A 25,604-nucleotide genomic window follows, 5' to 3' on the forward strand; every position below is an offset into this window, starting at 1 on the left:
AATTCCAGAATAAGTATGCTGGAACTCCAGCATAATATGATAGAGTTCTAGCATAAGTACACTAGAACTCCAGCATAATATACTGGAGTTCTAGCAAGTATAATTGTCCAGTATAATATACTAGAGTTTGGAGCACCGGTGCTCCAGTCTCCAGTATATTATACTGGAGTCAGCAAAGTATACCGGTCCAGCATAATATGCTAGAGTTCATACACAAGTGCACCGAACTACAGTATATTATGCTGGACCGGTCTCTGTTGCAGCAAAATAATGGCTATTTTTCATTGACTTCGTAAACGCTAGCTATTTTTGAATGACCAATCCAAAAACTGGCTATACCGTGTTATTTTTACCTTTATTCTACATTTATGGGCCTTAAGTTTTTTTTTTTTTTTTTTTTTTATATTTTTAATTGCTGCATAAAATATTAAGTTTAGCAGTTCAACAACTCAATCCAAACATCAACAGTCATGTTCACCAATAAAATCTGCTTGATTTTAAACTATACGAAATACTTATTTAGAGACTACTAATAAATTTTATAAGCTCGAAAAGAAACTGTAAATGGTAGTTACTAGTTGGTACCACTTACGACTGATCAAGTTTGGCTAATAGTTGGGAAGCTTATTAGGTTGGGTGATAGTCGTAATCAGAGCCAGATTTAGGACTAAATTTTATGGGGTCTAACATTTAAGATTATTAGAATTGTACTTATTATATTTTTAAACTTATGCGTTCAGATCTACCATTTGTTACAACTTTAATGAATGATTATACATAAATTTATGTTCAGGCTCGAAAGTTATAGTTCCAGATGAATCCAACATCAGTACTGTACAACTGACCCCGGACATAATATCGGAAAAAAAAACTAATCGATGTGAATTACAAAAAAAAAAAAAAACGAAAAAGAAGAGGAAGAAGAAGAGAGAAGTACTAACATCGGGAAAATAATTTGTTTGAATTGATTGCCAAAGAAATATTCTAATTGACCGTTTGGTGCATTCTCACGGTAGATGAATTCGAGATTTAAAATTTATGATTACGAATTTAGAATTTTAAACACAACTCATCTAATTTATTGTGTTCAAAATTTATTATTTATATTTTTTGTGTTTTTTTTTTTTAAATCATAACTCGTAAACACAAAATTATTAAATTCCACTGAAACCATAACTTATTCACTTGATCTATCACTTGAGCAATATTTTAAATTCAATATTTTTAGAAGAAGAATTACAAGAAAATACACTTGACTTCACACTATAACAAAAAATGGTTCATATTTTTAAGTTTTACTCGACCTAGCCCATATTGTACATATTTTAAAAGCACTAGCAAATTCAAAATCTGTTTTCTTACAACCATTGCTTCTAAAAGCTATGAAGTTAAATCTATGTTCTCACAACCATTGTTTTCACTCTCTTTTCTTCTCACATCTTCTACATATGCTTCAAGAGGGCCGTCTGTCATTACTGCTTCTCCCCTGTGTCACCTGGTTGCAATTTAAGAAAATTGAAGATTCATCATTCCACCATTGAAAGCCATTCAAAGCTTTTGCTTTCAAAAATAAGTTTTTTTGAGTTTGTTAGTTGTTTGGATTGGGTGTTGTTCCAATTGATTGAAAATATCAAAAGGAGTTCAAAATTTAAATTTGAAATGATTTGGAGTAGATTTGAGTAAGATTCGAGTTAAATTTCAGAAAAAAACGCAAGGAAGAAGATGAAGCCAGTTTTTTTTTTTAATAATTATGTATAATCTTGTATAATAGTGTATATGAGTGTATAAACACATCTTATACACTATTATACACTTTCATACACCTTTATACAAACATATGTAGACGAACTTCTTCCATGATTTTTAGTTACAATTTTTGTTCAAAATCAGTCCAAATTTTCACTAAATGACTTCAAATTTGATATACAATCTCCTTATACTATTTCTAACAATTCTAGATAATACCCACTCCAAATTTCTCACAAAATTAAATTCGGAATCTAAACCCACATATTAAAGCTTGTTAAAAATCTAATTTTCATCACTCAAATGGATTTGGTTTGTTGAACTAATATTTGAGTTACAGTTACTGCTTCGAAAATTAACTTAAAAGCTTGAACAATCTTTTTTAAAAATTAAATAGTAATTTTGAGAACCTATTGGAGTTGGATGTTGAATCTTAGCCTATTATTTTTGGGCTAGTTGGTTGTAAATTGAAATATGAGTTATAAAATTGAAAAGTAGGGATATCAAAATTTTCCCTTTTTAGAAGAGTCTATATTATGAAAATAAATATTTCTGTGAATGAGTTAATATTGGGTAAAATAAAGTTCCTCTTAATGCGTGTGCATACATTTATATCAGGTAGTTGCAAACAAAAATGTCGTTCCACGTAATCTCACACTATACGATCTATTTCTCTTTCCTAACTAATTCTTTTTTATTTAATTGGTTCGTTGTCTCTTTTTAGTTTGTCCAATTTCTCTTTCATTTTCATGGTCACTGGTCCTGAAATCCAAGATTCAGAATAACTTGTCCAGGTGTACTGATTGAACAAACCTGATTCGGAGTCAACCCGACCCAATTGATCCAATATGGGGCTGCCGGAGATGGAATCAATGGCGTCAGCGATCGGAGTATCAGTGCCGGTGCTCCGTTTCTTGCTTTGCTTTGTCGCCACCATTCCGGTGAGCTTCCTCCACCGTTTTGTCCCTAGCGCCGTCTGTAGGCACCTTTACGCCGCCGTTACCGGCGCTGTTCTCTCGTACCTGTCATTTGGTTTCTCCTCAAATCTTCACTTCTTTGGGCCTATGCTTCTGGGTTATGTTTCTATGGTTGTCTCTCGCCGTTACTGCGGGATCATCACTTTCTTCGCTGCGTTTGGATATCTTATTGGATGGTACATTACATTCTCAATCATACAGCTCTTTCTTTTTTTCTCTGAAAACAGTTATGTAATGGTGTTTGATTGCTTATGAAGTTTAATATAAAAAAGAAAGAATTTGAAATTTGTAGTCTAAAACAAGTCATAAACATTTATGTAGTTATAAACGGCAAAATTAGAAGTTTAAAGTTAATTGTTTCTAAATATAGAATATGTTTTTTATGGACCAACTAAAGGAAAGAGTATCACATGAATCAACTTTTTTTGTGTGGCTACCAGCTCCTACTATGGTCCTGGCTGAATGGTTAAGGCGTGAGGAAGAAGTCGATCAGCTGAAATTCCCACTATATTAGGGCCGTTTGGTCACATAGTACTAGTTATGCATTTTCTTGGGATAAGTTAATTTACTCTACTAGTTATGCTAGAATTATGTTGTTTGGATTGTTAATACAAAGATCAAGGTATCAGTTATCCCAGGCCGTATTCATTAAAATCTGGAAAGTTGTGAAATTTGGGAGTTTGTGTGTCAAAATTTTGATTTTTAATCTGAGTTAAGGTGTCAGGTTCTGTACCCTGCTTTTCTTTTACCCTGGTTGTTTTAATACTCATCTAGGATGATATATTCTTGACTTTGGGATTTTTTTGCAAGTTCAAGTAAAGTGAGGGACGGCTCCCTTGTAAATTGATTCAAATCGTACAATTTACAAGAGATTTCCATATAAAATGCAGGTGTTCTGATATGCAGCGGTACTAGTAAAAAGTAGAAATTGGTCATAGTTGCTCCATTGGAAAACTGACCATCCAATTCCTCCCCCCCCCCCCCCCCCAACCCCCCATTTTTGCATTTTAAATATACTCTTATGGAAGCTTCTCAATTTCGATTATATTTGAAAGTTATTTGGTACAACTTGCAGCCATGTATACTACATGAGCGGGGATGCATGGAAGGAAGGAGGAATTGATGCTACGGGTAAGCACGGGCTCGATCTCTGTCCTTGCCTATTTTCTGTTAAATGCAATAATGTATAGGTATCATGCTCTTGACCCTCTTTCATTGATGTGCTCAATCCATATATTTAGATACAAACCAGCAAATGCTTTCTGAATCAACAGGAAATTTACCTCTTAAGACAACCAAAGTAAATTTATGGCTCAATCACTACACTCACCCTCCAGTTCTTAGAAATAAAGTCGACCTTCTATGAAACATCTGAATACTTCTCATATCAAATATTCAATTTGGACGATGTCAACATTTGTGATGTTTGATGGAAATTATCTCAGTTAATAAGAGGGGAAACTAATTGGAAACAGAATTACAAATCCTTAAAAACTACACAAATCACATAGAAGAATGCAGGTTCAGCCAAACATTGCGGTGAAACCCCTTATGTTATGAGGCCAGGACTTTGGTTGGTTTCATCATCAAAACAATCGGTGACTGTCATTTAGTGGCAAGACGATGGACACATATTAGGAGTGGCAATGAGCTGCTTTGTTGCAGATCAGATGAAAAAAATTAGATCATCCTAGGAGCAATTTGTGATATGATTTTTTTATACATTTGGTTTTACTGGTAGACTACTCAGAGTTACAAAGTTCACTTCTCGTGTTTCTAGATTTTTAGCTAATCCAAAATTTATGTTATTTTCTTGTCCAAATTTTCAGGAGCTTTAATGGTGATAACACTGAAAATAATTTCATGTGTGATTAATTACCAAGATGGATTGTTGAAGGAGGAAGATTTGCGTGAGGCTCAGAAGAAAAATTGTTTGCTCAAGTTGCCATCATTATTTGAGTACATTGGTTACTGTCTCTGTTGTGGAAGTCATTTTGCAGGTCCAGTGTATGAGATGAAAGATTACCTTGACTGGACAGAGAGAAAAGGAGTAAGTTAATATCATCATTGTATTGTTTCCTGCATGTTGAATTTCGTTGCAACTACTTCATCAAAAAAAGTCCCACTGCAGCTAATAAACTCAATCCTTACTCCTTTCAGATCTGGAAACCTTCAGAGAAAGGAAATCCCTCACCTTTGGGGTCAACTTTAAGAGCTCTTCTTCAAGCTGCTATTTGTATGGGGTTGTATCTCTACCTGGTGCCTCTTTTTCCACTTTCCAGGTTCACTGATCCATTATACCAAGAATGGGGTTTCTTCAAACGGTTGGGTTACCAATATATGGCTTGCTTTACCGCTCGGTGGAAATATTATTTTATCTGGTCAATCTCTGAAGCTGCTATCGTCGTATCCGGACTAGGTTTCAGTGGTTGGACAAACTCTTCTCCACCAAAACCACTTTGGGACCGTGCAAAAAATGTTGATGTATTGGGTGTTGAGTTAGCAAAGAGCTCGGTTCAGTTACCACTTGTATGGAACATTCAAGTCAGCACGTGGCTGCGACACTGTAAGTGAATCTCTCTTCTAGTCATTTGCAAGCCAATCACATGCTTCAGTTTTGTAAAGCTGTTAGACTAGTAGAACCATTTTGTCTACTGGTAAGAATGTAAATACTTGTGATGATGTTCTGTAGCTACATTCTATTAACCATCATAATAGATATTGATGCAGGCAAGTTATTCATTTCTATTGTGAGTAAACTTAGCTTTATTTTGAGACAAATTATTCACCGTGCATCATACATCTTCTAGATGACTCTTTTATCGTGGTAAACATAGAATTTTGATAGTTTATCCTGATATACTTTAAATTATTGGTAGTATAGTAGTTTTGAGGCAATAGTGCATGCAGCTAGTATGCGTTCACTTTTTAACGTCATGTGTATACAATCTGATCTCTATTCACTTTACATTTTTGCTCTGCAGATGTATACGAGAGGCTGATACAGAAAGGAAGGAAGCCTGGTTTCTTCCAGTTGCTAGCTACCCAGACTGTCAGTGCTGTATGGCATGTAAGTGGATACTTAAGCACCGGATAGGCATGCAAATTAACATATTGTATTGTGAAATATATATCATAATATACACGTAATCTTTTATTGATGTATTTTCTTTTAACTGTATTATACTTGCACAAATAGTTGATTATGTCTATTGAGGCGTGATAATCTGCTAGGAAAGTGTTCTACAGCTAGTTTTATTATTTAAGAATTACTTCTTGTTCTGATAGTCAACTGATATTTGCTTGACGTTTGCAATAGTAAAATTTGAGCTTAGCTATACTGTATGTTGTAATCATTTGGGTGGTTATTCCTGCCACCGAAAAAGTGGCTTATCAACTATGTAAGTGTATTATTTTGCTGCATTGTTCCTTTCTGGGTACTAAAGCTGAGGGTCTATCGAAAATATCCTCTCTACCTTCATAAGGTAGAGGTAAGGTTGCGTACACCCCACTTGTGGGATTCCGCTGGGTTTGTTGTTGTTCCTATCTGGTTACTATTGGTGGAAAGACATCTTGTGGACTTAGTTGTTCCCCTTATGTACCCATAAATTTCTGTACAGTCTTACCCTTACATACAGGATATCCATTCTTGCGCATGCCATAATATCCAGCTGGGATAACAGGAACAATTGGTTTCCTGTGAAACATTTTAGTGGGCTAGTGGATTATCCTTGTGTGTCTGTTGAGAATCTTTCTCTACATCTGTTTGATGGTTATAAGAAACCCGTACAGTTTATAAGTCATGGTATAGGTCCTACTTAAAACCCATCAGAGTTGAACCATAGTGTTCCTTTCACAACTTCTTGTCCAATTGGTTGAGCATTCTGATAGCCTTTATTGAATTTCTATAATTTCCTTTGTTTAAGTAATCTTGTGAACGTCCATCTACTTTATATGTTTTGTAGTCTTTTCACCTCCACTTTAGTATTCATCTGCCATTTTTTGGTGTCTCAAAATAGTTGTTGTCTTTCTTAAAAAAGGACATTTCTGATAATTCCCAGATGAGATACAAGCTCTGCGTTTTATCTTTTGCTGCCATTCATATATTTTACATAAAAACCTATTGATCTAGACTGGAGTATACACATCTTCCTAAGCAATTTGCACTTTTTAATTCTTGAACACCTTTGCATATTTGCCGGCTGCCGCTTCCCAATTTTAAGAGAAAGGAGCTCCCATACTTTTATGCTTGTCAAAACCTGTTTTTTAGTTATTAAACTTTAAGTAATCTCAAAAAGTAAGCTATGGAACCCTTTCTTTCTTCTCTTTTGTTGTTTGTAATTTTTTTAATTTACAACTTGCGCACCTCGACTAATCCACTGTGGCCTGCTACTTCAGAACCCTTTTTCTTATACACCATGCTAATTGATTGACATTTTGAATTCTCATGTTAATTCAAAGGTTAACTTGAAATTGGATAAAATACTTTATGCTCTTCTGAAGTGTTTTCTTTGTCATTGCACCCTCTGCTTGTCGTCCGTTATTGTGTGGCTGTCTACCTAATGGTATAATTTTCTGTGTTACATTACAGGGATTATATCCTGGGTACATCATTTTCTTTGTACAGTCCGCTTTGATGATTGCTGGATCAAGAGGTATTTAACTTGCACACACACCCGATCAGATGCATTTAACTTTGGTTTACTTTTCCTAATGTTGTTTTGTCTATGAGCAGTCATTTACAGATGGCAGCAAGCTGCTACTGGTACTCTGTTTGAGAAGATACTGGTATTAATGAACTTTGCATACACACTTCTGGTTCTAAACTATTCCGCTGTTGGGTTCATGGTTAGTCTCATATTTTTTGGAATGATGTTTACTCTAAAGCTAATTGTGTTCGACAGAGGCTGATCATAGTGTTCTTTCATGTGTTACAGGTATTAAGCCTGCATGAAACCCTTACAGCATATGGAAGTGTATACTATGTTGGAACAATTGTACCAGTTGTACTCATCCTGCTTAGTAAAGTAGTTAAGCCTCCAAAACCTGCAACATCTAAAGCTAGGAAAGTAGAGTGAGTCCGAGCCAGTTTCTTGAGATATTTGCTTAGATTTCATTTTGACTATGTACTCTGTTCTGATAGCTGGACAGCTCTTAATTTGAGCAGAACAGGAGAAGTAGCATTATTCCTCCAAATACCTGGCCACTAAAAGTTATGTATCCAACTGTATAATTATTGGGGAAATCTTGGCCACAAGAATCGATAAATGATTGTTTTTGCTACTATCTAATCAAGTTCTGTTCTTGCATTCAATGTTCATAACCACTTTCTTCTGTGTTGGTTGTGTGCCTTTCCCGGGAGAGTGTTCATATGAAACAACAAAGCTACTATTTATCCCAAAAGAAAAAGAAAAAGAAACAACATACTCTTTGCCCCTGTTCCCCTTTCTTGCAGCAGAAGGTGTGGGGTTGAAGCAGTGGGGAAATATACAGAAAAGTAATGCTATGATACCTCTTTTCTCCTGTGATGTTTCTTTCAAAGTGTGATATCTCCTATCTAGGTGACTGGAAAAACAAGCTTGGGAAAGCTTTTATGCTTATGTTTAGTGTAAATCTGTAGGATACCTAAAGCTGTTGATTTCAGGATTAGTTGGATGACATTCTACAACCGTTGATTTGAATTTTCATGCTGAAATGTTTTAACAATTGCTTCGATGTTATTCACATTTTTGGTAGAGATAATTGCTTGCTGTTTTCTTTTGGGACTTTAGATTCAAGCACTGCTTGCAGCCTGCAGGCTTTGTAGTATTGAATCTTCCACAATTGTCTAATAGAGTGTGGAAAGGAGAAGTAGAAATATTAGTTTAACAAAGGAGAGGAAAGCTGATGCAAATCCTATGCTCCAGTTAGCACTGAAATCTAGTGATTCAAAATGCAGCCTCCCTTTGGTTTCTACATTACTTATCTTGCAATCTGCTTAGTCATTTTACATTCTAGTATGGTTGAGCCGTTGAGGTGGAATGGCAATTAGTACCATTATAACATAGAAGTTAGTGAAGGGGAGCCTTGGCGTTACCGGTAAAGTTGTTGCCATGCGACCAGGAGGTCACGGGTTCGAGCCGTGGAAACGTCTTGCAGAAATGCAGGGTAAGACTGCTTACAATAGACCCTTGTAGTCCGGCCCTTTCCCGGACACAGCGCATAGCGGGAGCTTAGTGCACCGGGCTGCCCTATACCATAGAAGTTAGTACTCTAGTAAACTTATTCTTTTGTTGACTTCAGATCTCTTGTTGCTATTCAAAACTCTAGTAATTCATCAACTTTGACATATTTCATGAAGTACTTCATCTCTTTCAATACCATTGATGAGTGGAACATTGTAGGACCTTAAGCTCCAGTTAGTTGCTTGAGCTGTGTTTTTTTAATAATGTTTTTAGGCAGCTGGATTCTTGACTTTGTGGCCATTTCTTTTTTGATGAAATGCCAGAAAGGCATGTTATCCTGGACCACCCTTAAACAGCTTGTGAGTTGTGTGAGTGAAACTATAAAGATTAAATACTAAAGCTTCTGATAATGCATGCATTTTCTCCTCTATTTGTTACTCCATATGCTACTGTAGAGATATGAACTGGCTTTAGCCCCACTTTTCTTTGATAATGCTTTTTGAAAACATGGACTGCTTGTTCAAGGATAAGGCTGAAAAGGCCTAAACAGTGATTTTTCTCTTTTATGTATTCTACTCCTGGAATTATTTTGCCCTTGGATTAGGCATGTCACTCTTATGCCACCACTTTGTAGCCCCCACTTCATTATGTTTATGCCTATAGGCCCATCCAAACTGTAGATTTTGATCACACCCTCAAAGATAGCCATTCTTATACATTGTTCTATAGTAACATCAACTTTGTTTCTACTGTCGAGGGGCGTGTAATGGGATGGTTGAAGTCTCTTTACCATTGATCAAAGTTTACGGTCTGAGTCTTGAGAATGGAGAACTTTTAAGCTATGTTGCTCGGATTCTTGGAAAATGTTGTCGGGTGCGTGTCGACTCTCCAAAAGCAGTGTATTTTTGGAGAATCCGATATTGGTGTGGCTGTATTTTGGAGAGCCCGTGCAACATAACTTTTAAGTACGGATCCATTCACCCCTTTATTGGGTCTACCTGACACAAATCCTGTGTTAGTCGGGCTAGTAGAATTAGGATACCGAATGGTTAAACAAGGAAATAAAGTTGTCATACAATATACACTGTTTAATCTGCTAAGTTACTTTTCTCAATGCATTCGATGGAGCTGGAGGAATGACATGACTAGCATACAGGTAGATTGTTACACGCTAGTTCATGCTTTTACAGGAATACAATTATAGTTGACAAAAGACATGTCATAATATGGTTGTTTTTAACTTATTATTGAACCAATGAACCAAAAGCTGCTTGCCATCTGGGGAAGAAACAAGACATTTATGTAGGTTCCAGGGAGATAGGTACTTTACCAAGTAGTTCACTTGCTATGTTTTCTGTTGGATAGCCGTGGTGTCCGGGCTGGCTTGTCTTGCGCGTACCTCGACTAATTCCACGGGATACTTGTCACCTCCCACCAGCAACAGGTACCAAGTAACTCTATCTACCAAGATTTGGATAGATAGGAAGAAATCACCTAGTATTTTTTGTCTCTGCTGGGATTTGAACCCGAGACCTCATGATTCTCACTCACTTCATTAACTACTAGGCCAGACCCTTCGGTGCAATTCACTTGCTAATGTTTTGCTGGACAAACAAAATGATGTATGCCCTTCAGAACTGACTACTAACAAACTGGATGGGCAATATAGCTCATTGGATGCAGATTTTTCCAAGGACTATCTGACCCAAAGAAAGCTGGCCATTTTTGTTTTTGAAGGGGACATTCTGGCTAGCAGCACATTCTGCCAATGCAGCCAATTCATGGACCCCTTGTTCTTCTTTATCTTTTTTCCATTTGTTTTCTTCTGTATTTCGTTTTTTTCTTGTGCTTAATTTTGGGTCCTCAATTATTTTTATGCTAGTGATTCTCTTCTGAATAGCTCTACATGTGATGTTATGAACATATAAGCATGTAATTTAATAAATTAGAACATGAGTAGGGCCTCTTTCTTGTTGATAAGTTCGCCTCCACTCTACTAAAATGTTAGGATTTATACGACGTTTTTTTAGGAGAGCTGCCTATGTACTCTCTTTTGAGTAACCCTCCCCCCCTCCCCCCAACCCCCCCCCCCCCCCAAAAAAAAAAAGAAAAGAAGCAAAAAAAAGAATCAAGTCCCACATAGTTTCTTTTTATTTTTATTTTTTATAAATGAGTTTTCTTACATACATATGTTTACATATATATATATATATATATATTATTTTCAAGAAACATTGTTCAGTTACGAGAGGCGGATTTAGGATTTTTAGAATAAGAATACACCACTAAAAAAAGAAAGAAAGAAAGTATTAAGAGCTTTTTTACATAGATATTATTGTCCTCATCTTAATTCAACTATGGAGATAACCCTTGCTACATTTTTATTAAAAAGTAATTTTTAAACTTCATCTAACAAGATCTTTTAGTCTAAATTTGTGGTTTACTAGAATCTTTTTTTTTTTGGCAAATAAAGAAAGATAATAATGTCATGAATAAAGTAAGAAAGGAATAAATGAATCTAAGATTAAGCAATGAACCAAAAAAGATGCCATTTTTGAAGTTCAAAGTCTTGATTGTTTTGTCCATAATAATATAGCATCACCAATTTTATAATTTTGATTTGCACTCTTTCTAATCCTCCTCCTTTGATTCATTACTTTTTATTTTCTAACTTGCTAGTTCTATAAAAGATTAATAATTCCTTTTCTCATGAAAGTGAAGATTCTCCTATTCATTTCCTTCACCTAGAGATCATTCTAACAACTTTCTTGCATGCTTGTAGGAGAAAAAGGGTTTGAAACTAAAATCTTTTTGACAATTTACTATTGCTTCAAGGGATTGCTTTCCTTACTATTGGTTTACTCTCTTCCTTTTCCCAATAGGTCCACCAAGTTGGTAAAAATTATACTTAATCTTGGAAAGAGAAAATAATTTTTTTTTGTCCTAGAAAATGCACCATTATTAAAGATGATGGTTGTTTCAAAAAATCGCTCACGACCCCTATTTCTCGAAGATAGCCTAGTCTGATCTAGAACAACATATTCGTGAGCAAAAAGCGTATTTCAAAGCTGATTCAACTAGTCATTTTTAAAAATCGTTCGAGACTCCTATTTTCTCGAAGATAGCATGATCTGGGCTAGAAAAACAGATTCGTGAGCAAGAGCATATTTCATGGCTGATTCAACAACAATTATTTTGTTGGGAACTTTCATATGAGCTTGTTCTTTCTTTTAATCCACTGTAAAAGTTTATGAGTACTTTATATATTGATCTTAGTTGTTTTTTCCCCCTCAAGTCCCAAAAAACTTCAAATTGAAATAGTAGAGAAAAGTTTGGCTAAATTCATGTAGGTCATAGCAAAGTTTTGCTGAAATTATGTGATTTGTCAACAATATTTATTAACTCTTTATGGCCATGTAAAAGAATATTATTAAAAGGTGTATGTACAATTCCCCAATACAAAGGAGGATGAATAAGTAAGTTGCTTGTGGTATCAATTTACAATTATTGCATACAAAATATAGCAAAAATTAGTATTAATTAGGGACATATGAATGGACAAGAAATTACATGGATAACAAAATTGTGTACAAGCAAAGAATCAGTCAGTGTCAAAAGCCAAAGCTATTCTTCTCAAGTCTCTTTCCAGGAAAAAGAAAACAAATAAAAAGATAACACTTGGCATTTTGACCCCCCTTATTTTAATTAATTAACATATTTTCAATATGGACTCTAGGATATCAATCTCATTATTTTATAAACCAAACCTCCACCTCTTTTCTTTTGCCCTTATAAAATAAATATACCCTTGAATCACTATAATTCTTTTAAAAAAGGGGTCTTTCAATTCTTATTTTTTTTAAAAGAAACTAAAATTATATTCTTATATTCTAACATCCATATATTCCCTTCTACCTCACTTCTCACCCATCCCAATAGCCATTCATTCTTTTTCTTTCTTACTATTCTTATCACTCCACATTTAAGTTTCTATAAAATCATTATCACATTATTTCTCAAACTTCTCTAGAAAAGTCCCTGAATTTCCTTTTTTTTTTCTTTCTTTAGACTCAAGAACAAATATAAAAAGCCTAAAGTTTTAGCATAAAAACCAGTTTAGTGTTTCTTGATTAGTTACAAGGATTTTCTGTCATAGAAACATAACATTGTTGTTGTTGTGCTTCTGACATTGTGGGTCAGAATCTTTCTGGTTCTTTCTTTCCTTCATTCATGGGGTTGTTCTTAGCTTAGCAGACAAGCACTTTAATTTATTTTTATTTTTAAAAAAAAAAAACATTTTTCATCAACTTTTGACATTTCTTGAGGAAAGTTGTCATAATAAATTCCATTCATTATCACAACAAAAATTTCTCAGTATGAGCAAAGACTTGTTAAGAATGAAGACTAAGCCAAATAAGCCAAATGGGAATGGACTTTCATCTTCAGGATGGGAGATGAGGCCAGGAGGAATGTTAGTACAACAAAGAAGTTCTGATTCATATCAAAGTTCAGTTACAGTTCCAACCATTAAAATCAAAGTCAAATATGGTTCATCTTATCATGAAGTCAAAATCAGTTCACAAGCAACTTTTGGTAATTTGCATTCCTTCTTACTTTTTTTCTTCGGTATCTCTCAGAAACAAACTCTTTCCTTCTCAAGGTAGCGGTATAGTCTGCGTACATATTACCTTCCCCAGACTTCACTTGTGGAATTATACTGGGCTTGTTGTTGTTGTTGTCGTCGTCTTACTTTGTTAAAAAAAGTAGCCCGGTGCACTAAGCTCACGTTATGCGCAGGGTCCAGGAAAGGGCTGGATCACAAGGGTTTATTGCACGCAGCCTCACCCTGCATTTCGGCTGTTTCCATGACTCGAACTCGTGACCTCCTGGTCACATGACATCAACTTTACCAGTTATTTTGTTGTTATGCATTTTTCCATTCATCTCTCAAAAGGGTTGTCATAAAATGAGGAATCTTGAAATGGAACTGCATGTTCATACTTTTATTTTGCAAATTTTCTTTTCATCTCTCAAAAGGGTTGTCATAAAATGAGGAATCTTGAATTTTACAGGGGAATTGAAGAAAATGCTAGCAGGTCAAACTGGATTACATACTGAAGATCAGAAAATATTTTACAAGGAAAAAGAAAGAGATTCAAGAAATTTTCTTGATGTTGCTGGTTTAAAAGATGGATCAAAACTTGTACTAATTGAGGATGAGATAAGCAGAGAAAAGAGGTTTATTGAATCAAGAAGAAATGCAAAAATGGAGAATGCATCAAAGGAAATCACATCAATTAGACTTGATATTGATAAACTTGCTAAACAGGTAACAAGAATTCTATTTTCTAAATTACATATTTTTTTCTCTTGATTTTTCATTTCAAGGGATTTGATCATTGGTTTTTTTATGTTTATGTAGGTTGCTAATGTTGAAATGGACATTTATGGTGGCAAGAAAGTAACAGAGACTTTGCTATTGAGTTTGATTGAATTGTTAATGACACAATTGATAAAATTGGATGGAATTACTGCTGATGGTGATCTCAAATTGCAGAGAAGAATGCAGGTATACATATTTTCAATGAGTAGCGAAGCCAAGAAATTCAATTAGGGTCAAAGTCTATTTTTTTTAATCAATAACAAGTAGTAATATTTTATACGATGTACATTATAATTTTTCGGCGAGTGGTGTTCGGTTGACCACTTTTGACCAGAGCCGGATTTAGGGGGCGGAAGGGTGTTCACTCCAACCCCCTTCGCCGAAAAATAATACGTACATATAAAATAAAATTAGTTTTTACCTCTATATATTATGTTTTGAATAACTTTGACACAACCCAAAAGCATAGGTTAGTGGGCAAGGGATTCAAAACTTTGTAAGGTCATTGATTCTATTTCCGCCATTTTAATTTATTTTTTAAACCTCTTAGCGGTAATCCTACCTCCCCGGGTGCCCTTTACCAGACGTAGCTTCGCCCCAATATTCAAACTCAATCATAATGCATCTTTCTTTTGCTTTAGAAGTGATTAACATCATCTTTGTTGCAATAAAAAAACTTGTCTTATTTTTTGGGTCACTGGTTCAACTTTTTGTAAACACTAACCTGTAGTTGCTTTTTAGGTGATATGATAGTATTTATAATTTTTTTTACACTTGTTAAATTCTTTTGCTAAAATACTGATTTTTTTTTGTTGATAATTGTAGGTGAAAAGGGTGCAAAAATACATAGAGACACTAGACATGTTGAAAATAAGAAATTCAGCCCTTGGAAATCACAATGCCAAAGTGCAAATGCACCACAAAAATGGAATATTCACAGGAAAAATGCCAAAATCCATGTACTATAATCAAGAGCAGAGGAAGAGGGTTAGTTTTGCTGATCAAAGAAATCCAGGGCCAGTTGTGGTTACAACAAAATGGGAAACTTTCTAAGAATTGATAATAAAAAAGCCTAAGGAATATTAGTGTGTGCTTTGAAAAAAATTAGGGGGTAAAAAAAAATAAATTTTGGTTTTATGGATTCAGTGTCTTCATTCTTTCTCTATTTAGATTTTGACCCCAGTTGTTCTTGGGGTTAAAAGATAATGTGGTGATTTCTTATGTGGCCTTTGAATCCTAAGTTGTATAAATGTGTGTGTATATATATATGCCAGCATCTGGTGGATATAGATAAGTTTATGGTTTTACTTGAATTTTTTATTTCATAAAATGATTACAAATTTAGCACTTATAAAATTAGTTATTATTACTCTTTTAGAAGTACGATGATCAAACTAATTAATTTTCGTTGTTAATTTGGACCTAAAATTTTCAAAGGCTACATAGTAGTTAAACCGAAAAAAATCTGTCTAACTCAGGGGAGGAGCCAGTGTACTGTGTGCGTGTTCGGCAAAACCTAGTAGTTTTGGCTCAAACTATATATTTTGTTAAAAAAAATTCACTTAACTAATCAAGAATTCATAAACTTAAAATTCTATCTCCGCCTCTGATCTAACTAGTGCAATTGTTGTTTTCTTTTACCTCCTCTTCACACAACTATTTTCTGTTTCTTTCAATTCTTTCCTTTTCATTTTGCCATCCAAATTCAATGTGATTTGGGACCATTTCGCCAACAAGAAATTTGCTTTTTGGTGTATGTGGAAAACTTTTTTGATTAGCTGCCATTTAATGAAGATATGATTATAAGTTAGTTGGATCATAAAGATCTAATGTTTGTTGTGAGGTTGCAAAAGGTAATTAATTAAAATTAATGTTAAGCCGAAAGAATAACCTTTTGGTAATATTTAATTATTATCGCTAACTAATCACTCCAAAATGATAAAAAGTATAGGGTTGACTTTGGAGGACATGGTAATGATCATTAATGGGATTGTTTAATAGGTTGGATTCCACTTTGTTATTTATTTATTTAATTTTTCAACTATATTTTTGTTTCATTAGCCTCATAGCTTGAATAGGCAAACAATAATACTACTAGCAAATAAACTAAAAATATAAAATAAAAGAGAACTTTCTAAGCCAGCCAGCCAGCAGGCCCTTGTCAATGTGATATTTTATTTTATTTTGAAAAATGATATTGTATAATCACTCTAAAAATAATAGGCGAAAAAATATATTTGTTGTATATTTTTTTGTATATATATATATATTGTTATAGATAAAAATTATACAAATTTTATACACTTTTTCGACTACTGAATGTAAATAGTTTCCGCCACGAGCTAAAAGTGATACCCCTTTTTTCCTTCCTTTTGATGATATCATAAGCAGTATTTGTCACAGCATCTAGGTGAATTTCAAATCCTTCATCATTGAAAAGTATTTCCAAATGAAAGTTTCCTTTAAACCAACCCAAAGTCAGCAAAAAGTACTAGGTGATTTCTTTTTATCTGTAAAGTTATCTAATACTTATACTGATGGAAAATAGCAGGTACTAAATAAAATTATTTAGGTACGCACAAATTGACTCGAACACTGCAGTAAAAAAAATAATTAAGCCTAGACGTATCATTTCAGCACTTATAGAAGAGCAAGCTAAGGGGATATGTAAGATATAAGGTTATAGGACAATCAATCATAAGCTAACATATGAGTTTTTTCAAAAGGAATAATATCAAAATTCTAAAATTCCGAAAAATGTCATCTAATTGAGGTAATAATAAATGAAAATCAAGGACAAACCAATGTGCTAATAATTAGGAAGAATGCCAACGTGAAAGCAGACAAGATTAATCATATGTTCATATAATAAACAGAAAGAATCTTTTACATTCATAAAATTGAAATGCTTTGCCCCAACGAATGAGGTACCTTGGATTATGAACTAAAATGTTGTATATTGGTTTTATTTGATTTTATTCTTCTTTTAGCAATTAAAATTTATAAAAATATAACTATAAGTTACGGATTTGAACCGTTGGAAGCAACTAATATTGCTTGCATTAGGTTGCGTTCTTTCCCTGAATTCTGCGTGAACGCGGAACACCTTGTACATCAAGTTGTCTTTTGTTTTGTTGCGGGGGGGGGGGGGGGGGGTTTAAAACATGATTTCTAAGTTAGTTTCAAGCAAATTAAATAAAAGAGAAGTGGCACAACCTCACAAGTCATTCCTTTTTATTTTCGGGATTGAGCCTGTCAGGGCTTGCCTAGTGCGGTTTACATTTTATGTGTGGTTTGCAGGCTATTACACAGTGGGAGGTTTACCCAGTGCGCACAAAGTACTCACCACAAGGGTAGAGGGCGTGACAGAGATTGTAACGGTTGCTAATTTCCCCTCCTACCAAAAAAAAATAAAAATAAAATACAAGTCGACATTCTTGACAAGTACATGATGTGAAAGTTAGACATTGAACAAAATTCAAAAATGTCAAAGAATATTGCTTTCTTAAATTTTTCGCCGGCCATATTTATACACACACATAATAAAAAAAAAAGGAATAACATAATATAGATAAATAGAAGATTTTTTGGCAGCATGGAAGCTAGCTATGTTCATGGGCATAACAGTGTAAAAGCTGAACCAATAACTTTTGCTCATACCATATATTTTTATCTAAAAAATTATAAAATATTTACAACTAATAAATTTTAAACCTATTAAATTATATGGGATGCGATAGAATTGCGAATTTGAATCCTTAAAATTTAAATCCGCCTCTGAATATATCAATTCCTTGTCAATAGAAAACCAACAAAATTGAGGCCATAAAAGTTGAGCGGCAGGATCTTAGCATTTTTCACAAACACCTCAAAGCTGTAGGTATAATTATATTCTCTTCAAAAATAAAAAGAAGGCAAAAGAGAGAATATATGCTGCTTAGAAGAAGAGACATCTCACGCTATATGGGACCTAAGGCACAGAGAATAAAGAGAACATTCTTTTATTTGTGTATCGTACATTATTATTGTGACAACAGTGTAGATACATGGAATTAAGTGGCATATATAGGCAAGGTGAAGATACATTTTATCAAGTGATTAAAACTCAAGGTTAGTTTAAATTGGGATTGTTACATAAATAGTCCGCCAGATTAAATATTTACTTTTTTATCGGTATACATTGAGTATATATTAATTATACACAGTTATACATAAATTGAGCATGAATTTATATATATATATATATATATATATATATATATAGAGAGAGAGAGAGAGAGAGACCGGCTATTTTTAGTTTAAGAAATTAGATGGACAATTATTTGAGTTAATATTTCTTTATAATTTGAGGAGGATTGAAAGTAAATTTATTCTTTTCAATATGAGTTAATATTCTTTTCATGAAAAAGGGTTCAATTCAATCCACTTTCTTGTAAAGTATAAGTGTTTATATATGTGATATATCATATATATATATTTACAAAGAAAAATGTAGGTGTTCAAATACCATCTTCATGTCTTTTAAAAATCAACAATTTTTGAAGAAAAAAAAAGCTGAGAAAATAATGTGGTCGACTTGGAAATAGTTCAATTGCCAACCAATATATCCTAGAACGTGCAAAATCAGTATCGCACATTCAGCCATCCAACTCTAAATTATAAGGCATGGTGTTTGTGTCTGATGATAATGATTGACAACTTGTATCAATGAGTGCTTTTCGTTAGCAAAATTTGTTCTCACAATTACTTTGGAACAAGTACAATGGCACATTGCGTTATTGGTTGCTGAATGTTTGGCAATGTCAATAGCTTCGGTTAAAGCAAATCCCAAAATAGCATAACCTAATAATTGTTTTGCCAATGAATGATTTCTCGCAACAGAATTAAGGAACTGAAAACATTTCCAATATCGGCAGCAGCTCCCGCTGAAGCAATTGTAGCAGCTCCTGCCGATTAATTTTGAACCTTATAATCTTACATAATAATAAAGAAAGTTTAAAGAAAGTTAGCTCTTTATTTGTTTATCTCGCCCTTCTTTCTTTTCTTCGATCCAACCCCCAAAGAGCGGTTTAAGTCCGTTTGTGAATTAGCATAACAGTGGCGGAGCCAAAACTTACATAAAAAATTTCAAAAAAAAAATACTAAAATATAGAACATAAGATTTGAACATGCAAGTAAGCTAGCCTTATTTGCTCAGTATAACTTTTTGAATGAGGAGATTCAATTGAACCCATCACAACAATCTAGCTTTGCGACTCCGTGATCACGCCCAACTATGCCTTATTAAAAGGATTAAGCGGTCACTGCAAATATAATCTGAGTATTTAGCCCAGAGTCGAATCCACAGGGAATTAACCTACCAATTACTCTTGTTAGACTCACTAAATTCTTCGTAATCAACTTTCCAGATATTTTAAATAACAATTGGAGATGTTTTTACTAACTATAACTAAATGAAAGCAAGTAACTAAAAGCTAACTATGACTGGGTTGTATGCAAGTAAGAGAAGGATTTAAGGTTATGATTTCCCCTATTGATGGAATCCCTTCCTGTTATGTTTCGCATAGAATTGCCAAATCGTCTCTATCGATCATGAGCACGCTTATTACCGTAAATCTCTCCCGAGTAATCATGAGAATTTACTAGACGCACTCTCCCGAGTTACGCTAGCTGGCTTTTACTACAGCTCATTTTAGATCGCACTCAAGGCTTCGTTATCCCTAATCCCGCCTTTAAACCCTCGGTTATTGATCCGTCATATACTTTGGGAGTGATATTGTTCAACAATTACCTAAATATGCACTCTCTCCCGAGTAGTACATACTAAATAGGCACAGCTAATTGAGGATCCTATCAATTAACTACAACAAGAACGTAGTTGAATAAATAAAGATTAAACCGGGCAAACTATATTAACATAACACGAAGTTCATCCTTCAATACTCAATAGGTTCCATCAAAATCCTAGACTAAATATTTAACTACTCATAATCATATTCATCATAACAATAGCAAAATTCATCATAAATGGTAAAATACAAAAGGAAAAAAGGAAAAACTCGATGTTGAATTATCCTCCTTGCCTCTTGCCTCTCCTTGCCTTCAATTAAGCCATAAAAACCTTGATAATGTCCCTTTGGGCGAGCTAGACTTCTTATAGGTTAAGTGGAATTACCCCCGAACTTTCAAGTTTACCCCTGAATTATATTTTTCCGAACTGGACTAGCGCGGTCGCGCTAGTGGGCACGCTACTGACCGCGCATATGACATAGTATTCTACCTCGAATTCCTGGGCTAGCGCGGTCACGCTAGTGGGTATGCTAGTGGATCATCATTTCAGCTCTTCTTTTCTCTCTTCTTTCAACGTACTCAGCTCCGAGGGGCTTCCTTGCTTCAATTTAGCTCCAAACACAGTCCTAAGTCCTCATAAGCGCAACTCGCTCCTACAACACATGAAATTCACAATTAGAGCCAATTTATCGTCATTTAACTATCCTAGAACAGTGAAATATAGTCAAGCTGGGGCATAAACAGTCGCCAAATTACATGAATCTAGCTTATTATCAACACCCCACACTTAAGTCATTGCTAGTCCTCGAGCAATTCACCACACTCTATAAAGGTTCCTTTATTAAGTTTTTCCCCTAACGTATCACACCAAGAACAAATCACCAAAGTTACGTCTAGTAGTGAACAATCTTTGCCCCAAAAGTCGACTCTTACGTGCCGTGCAATATTCGTATTTACTCAAGTTACTCTATACAGAAGTCAAGACTTACCTTTCCTTCGTGAATCACATGCCCTCGCATCCCACAAGAGAGTAGTTCCACAAATAATAATATTACGAACAATTAGGAACTTATATAGACAAAATTCGCTCACTCTCCGAAAGAAATTCATATGCCACACAGATGCACCATAGGCTTGCCCGTAGTGTACTACTCTACTAATAGAACTCATTCAATCTAAGATCAATTAGGACTTCATTTGGTTGTAATGTACACTAAGGGACATGTAGGATATATTTGGATATAGTGACTAACCTCCCTAAGCACTTTTAATACAATCACATTAACATTCAAAACTATACTTATGTCAACCTGACATTCCACCACATTTCTATTCATAGCATCCCACTCCATTAGGTGCAATTGTATCAAGTCATCACTTATCAAATACTACATTTACTCATTCTTCTTCTTTTTTTTCTTTTTTTTAAGTGGTGCTTATTCTTTTACTTTTTCAGAAACTGCACATTTTATCTATTTCATCGGTTCCAATCAAAAACCAAACCACCACACCACACTTTAGCTTTTGCATATTTCATAATCATTCAAGTGCTCATGGGAGGTAAAAGGGTTCAAACAGATGGGTCGTTCAAACAATTGGGTAAGGTTCGTAATGTGGTTGCCAAAGAAACAGGTTTATAGGCTCAACGGGGTTAACTACGATGTATTGCATTTAGGTGGGTCTACTTTATATATCTGTCTTAATAAAGAAATGCCTATATCACTTCTAAGACTGAATAAAGCTACTATTTTGCTTTGCAAACACACGGGACAAGTTCTAGACATCAAATGCAGAACATAGAATACAGTACAACTCACACGCACATGACACATGACTCACTCCAGATTGGCTTATCAAGACACTCTCGTTTGAGTATTCAAGTTAGTTACAAACATACAATTTAAGGCAGTCTAGCAAGAATCAACTACTAAGACTAAGCGTTACACTCTAGTGTCTACTGTGTTCAGGTGTATCAACGCCAAGGACTTCTCTTTCTATTTCAGCTCATAGCCCATTAATACTAACTAAAAATAAAAACAAAATAAACAAAAACTAACTATACCCGGTTCAAGCAAAACCCTTGAAAAAGAACTGTGGCCCAAAGAAAAACCAAAGGGGAGTTACTATACTACCTAAAATAAATCTTTTTGGTATTTTCTTTAGACTTACTTCCCTCAAGAAAACTTTCTAGAAGATCCGTCATCAGGAAGAGTCCAACATATTTTTGTTTTTTTCACATCGACTTAGACCCTCAAGAACCCCGTCAAAAGAGATCTGTCGTCGGAACAAGTCGACTTACCTACTTTAAACTTACCTAATTTGACTATCACTCAAAACCACCAAAATCAATCAAGAAAAACAAAGAAAACATCAAACAGTCAAGTTGTTACATATACACACATACATTGAAGTATCCTCCACCCGATACTTAAAAATAAGACATGTCCTCATGGCATACAAAATAAAGAACAATGAGGTAAATGAACTTCCCTGAATGATTACTCTTGATCGGAGACAGTGTCTGGGTTCAAATTGCAAGCACAACCCAGAGCTCTCAGTCAACCCAATATTTTCTTCTCCGATTTCACTTGTTGGGTAGCCACCGCATCAACACGTGTACCCAAGTCAGTGATCGGAGTACGCAATCCAGCCACCTCCTGCTCCAAATTTGTGAACCGGGTAACCCGAGCAGCCCCAAATGGTGCTGTAGTCTAGATGGCACTGCAACTACTGCAATTTGCTCATGGGCCTGTGGCTCGGCCCTTACATCCTCCTACTCAGCCTCCTCTTCCTTAGAGTTATCAGATTCACCACTATCATCACCACCTGTTGCCACCGGCTCCTTACCAGTAGTGACCTTATATGCTCGGAACTTGTGGTCTTTTGGCACTCACCCATACACATCCAGATTTTCCAGCACCCGAGCTGCCCAGCAAAGTCGAGTAACCAAGGAAGGGAAGAAGAACACATACCTTTTCACCAGACAACGGGTGAATATCTCCTCATGAATCACTTTGGCCATGTCAAAGTTGTGACCATTAATAAAGCACCAAATCAGAGCCGCTCGAGGACCATTTACCTCCGTAGTGTTGGAAGACGGGATCAGGCGGTTGTTGATAACATACAACCAACACTTCCCTTCAAAGGTTAACGCCGCAGAGTGAAACTTCTGACCATACTCCATCCAGACAATTTTGTTTCTGGGTACACAGATTGTTTCAAAGAACATCTCCCACTGCGTGTGTGATCTGTCATACCCCTCATAATAGTCTTCATATGGATCCACAGGAGGGGAAGATGGTACATCCTCCGTATAGCCTCAACAGAGGTATCCACTGCCTTTTCACGCACAGTTACTACGCCATTCACATGTTCTTTTACATTGGCGTAGAACTCATGGACAACCATCACATTTCCCTCGTCTGGTTCGTCAATGAAGATTTGTACTCCCTGTTTTACCAGCTCATGATACAAGTGAGGGCAGCCCAGCTGGACTGACCCTATATCTATGCCCCTTTCCGGTATCGGTTTCTTTGGGGCCTTATCCGCAAAGCGATCCTGAGCTTTGGCAGAGTCAAAAATACTATCAAAGGGACGAGCAGGAGCTGACCCGCGTGCCCTAGACGATCCAGATTGACTGTTAGAAGAGGCACCTGTGGTGCGACGTTTCCTAGATGGAGCCATAGTACCTGGAAAAGGAATAACATTAGTACATCCCAAAAAATGTGATGTAATGCGGTTACTCAGACTTCACGCGCACAATTGGTCACAATTACTCAATTATATTCACTGAGGTATTTAAACAAACACCTGGTGGGCATTATATACTCACACCCCATTTCAAACATGTTGGAACCCCAATAACACCACAATGTCCCCAATTTCACCCACTAAGTTAAGATACAACTCCACCCACAATCACTATAACATACACTACAAATTTCTACTTAAGAAAAGAAAAGAAAAAAACTACATAAAAAAAATTAAAAACAAAAATCTGAAACAAAAAAAAGAAATTGGCAAAAAGAGAAACCTTACCTGTAGTGAGAGGAGATGGTGAGAAATGAAGAAGAGTATGGGGGTTGTGCTTGAACCTTGGGGAATTTAGGTTGTGAATTTAGAGGAGAGGGAGTTGGAAGAAGATGGAATTTGAAGAAGAAGGGGGTTAGGGTTGGGGGAATTTTGAGCATTGGGGAATTTCGTGTGTTAGCGAAGAGGGGGAGGGGGAGGTATTAAGATGGGGGAAGGGGGAATAACACTTAATAAAAATAACATACAACATAAAGGTTAAAAAAACAAAAAAAACTAAAAGAAGTAAAACAACGACTTAACCAAGCGGGACTAGCACGGTCGTAGCGCGGTACGAGCGCGTGCTAGTGCAGACAGTGTACTTGGCCATATGCGCGGCCACTAGCGCAGTCGCGCTTCTAGCGTGGGCAGTAACGCGGTCATAGCGTGGTCGTGCTAGTGTTTGAGAGCTGAGGCACAATGTTTGCCCATATGCGCGACCTGTACCTCGGTGGGTAGCGCGAGCGCGCTCCTAGGCACAAAATTTTTTCATTTTTTCACTTGTTCTTTCCGCATCCGATGAAGTTATCACCTGCCCCAGCTCACCTGCATTGGTTAGTACTTACCAAACTCATAATTAACAACTACTAACTATCATTGGGTTGCCTCCCAACCAGCGCCTTAGTTAATGTCGTGGAACAAAGATTACAACAAATCAATGGATTGCCTCCCATGCAACACCTGATTTAACGTCGTGGCACGACGCAGATAAGCATATTTAAGGCTCGCTCAACCTCTGAGGTTCAGTCAGGTAGATCTCTGACACTTCCTTTGGTTCATTCATGCCCATATATAGTTTCAATCTCTGCCCATTGACTTTAAATGTATGATAGTCTTTTTCTTAGGCAATCTCTACGACACCTGAGGGGAATACTTCGACCACTCGAAATGGTCCAGACTATTGTGAGTTGAGTATTTCAGGAAATAGCCTTAATCTTGAGTTATAAAGCAATACCATGTCTGCGGGATTGAAATTTCGCTCAACAATGTTCTTGTCGTGCAACCTCTTCATTCTTTCCTTATACAACCTTGTGCTCTCAAAAGCAAGATATCAGAACTCGTCGAGCTCATGCAATTCTGTAACTGTAGTTGTCCCTACAGCCTGAATGTCCAGATTCAGCTGTTTCATTGCCCACCAAGCTCTATGTTCTAGTTCCACTGGCAAGTGACAGGCCTTCCCGAACACCAACTTGTATGGTGACATACCAATTGTTGTTTTGAATGCAGTTCTGTAGGCCTAGAGTGCATCATCTAGCTTCTTCGCCCAATCAGTTCTTGCGACATTCACAGTCTTGGTCAGTATACTCTTTATCTCTCTATTAGACACTTCGACCTGTCCACTGGTCTGAGGATGACCTTGTAGCATACATCTTACTTTGCTAACAATTTCTCGAAGCCTCGATTGCAGACGTGAGTGCCTCCGTCGCCGATAATAGCTCTCAAGGTCCCGAAACGGGTGAATATATTCTTCTTCAA

General features: G+C 35.8%; 2 protein-coding genes across 2 annotated transcripts; both read left to right on the forward strand.

Annotated features, from left to right (window-relative positions):
• Positions 1 to 2,453: 2,453 nt before the first annotated feature.
• Positions 2,454 to 8,037, forward strand: LOC107798258 (lysophospholipid acyltransferase 1-like). Its single transcript, XM_016621230.2, has 8 exons — positions 2,454 to 2,899; positions 3,799 to 3,854; positions 4,553 to 4,773; positions 4,884 to 5,289; positions 5,708 to 5,793; positions 7,315 to 7,378; positions 7,459 to 7,571; positions 7,661 to 8,037. The coding sequence occupies exons 1-8, from the start codon at positions 2,595 to 2,597 to the stop codon at positions 7,799 to 7,801; spliced, it is 1,392 nt and encodes a 463-aa protein (XP_016476716.1). The 5' UTR covers positions 2,454 to 2,594; the 3' UTR covers positions 7,802 to 8,037.
• A 4,635-nt stretch (positions 8,038 to 12,672) lies between these two features.
• Positions 12,673 to 15,577, forward strand: LOC107798257 (BAG family molecular chaperone regulator 3). Its single transcript, XM_016621229.2, has 4 exons — positions 12,673 to 13,480; positions 13,960 to 14,216; positions 14,310 to 14,456; positions 15,096 to 15,577. The coding sequence occupies exons 1-4, from the start codon at positions 13,264 to 13,266 to the stop codon at positions 15,321 to 15,323; spliced, it is 849 nt and encodes a 282-aa protein (XP_016476715.1). The 5' UTR covers positions 12,673 to 13,263; the 3' UTR covers positions 15,324 to 15,577.
• Positions 15,578 to 25,604: the final 10,027 nt, after the last annotated feature.

The sequence above is a fragment of the Nicotiana tabacum genome, chromosome 1, assembly GCF_000715075.1.
Source record: "Nicotiana tabacum cultivar K326 chromosome 1, ASM71507v2, whole genome shotgun sequence".
Lineage (NCBI taxonomy): Eukaryota > Viridiplantae > Streptophyta > Magnoliopsida > Solanales > Solanaceae > Nicotiana > Nicotiana tabacum.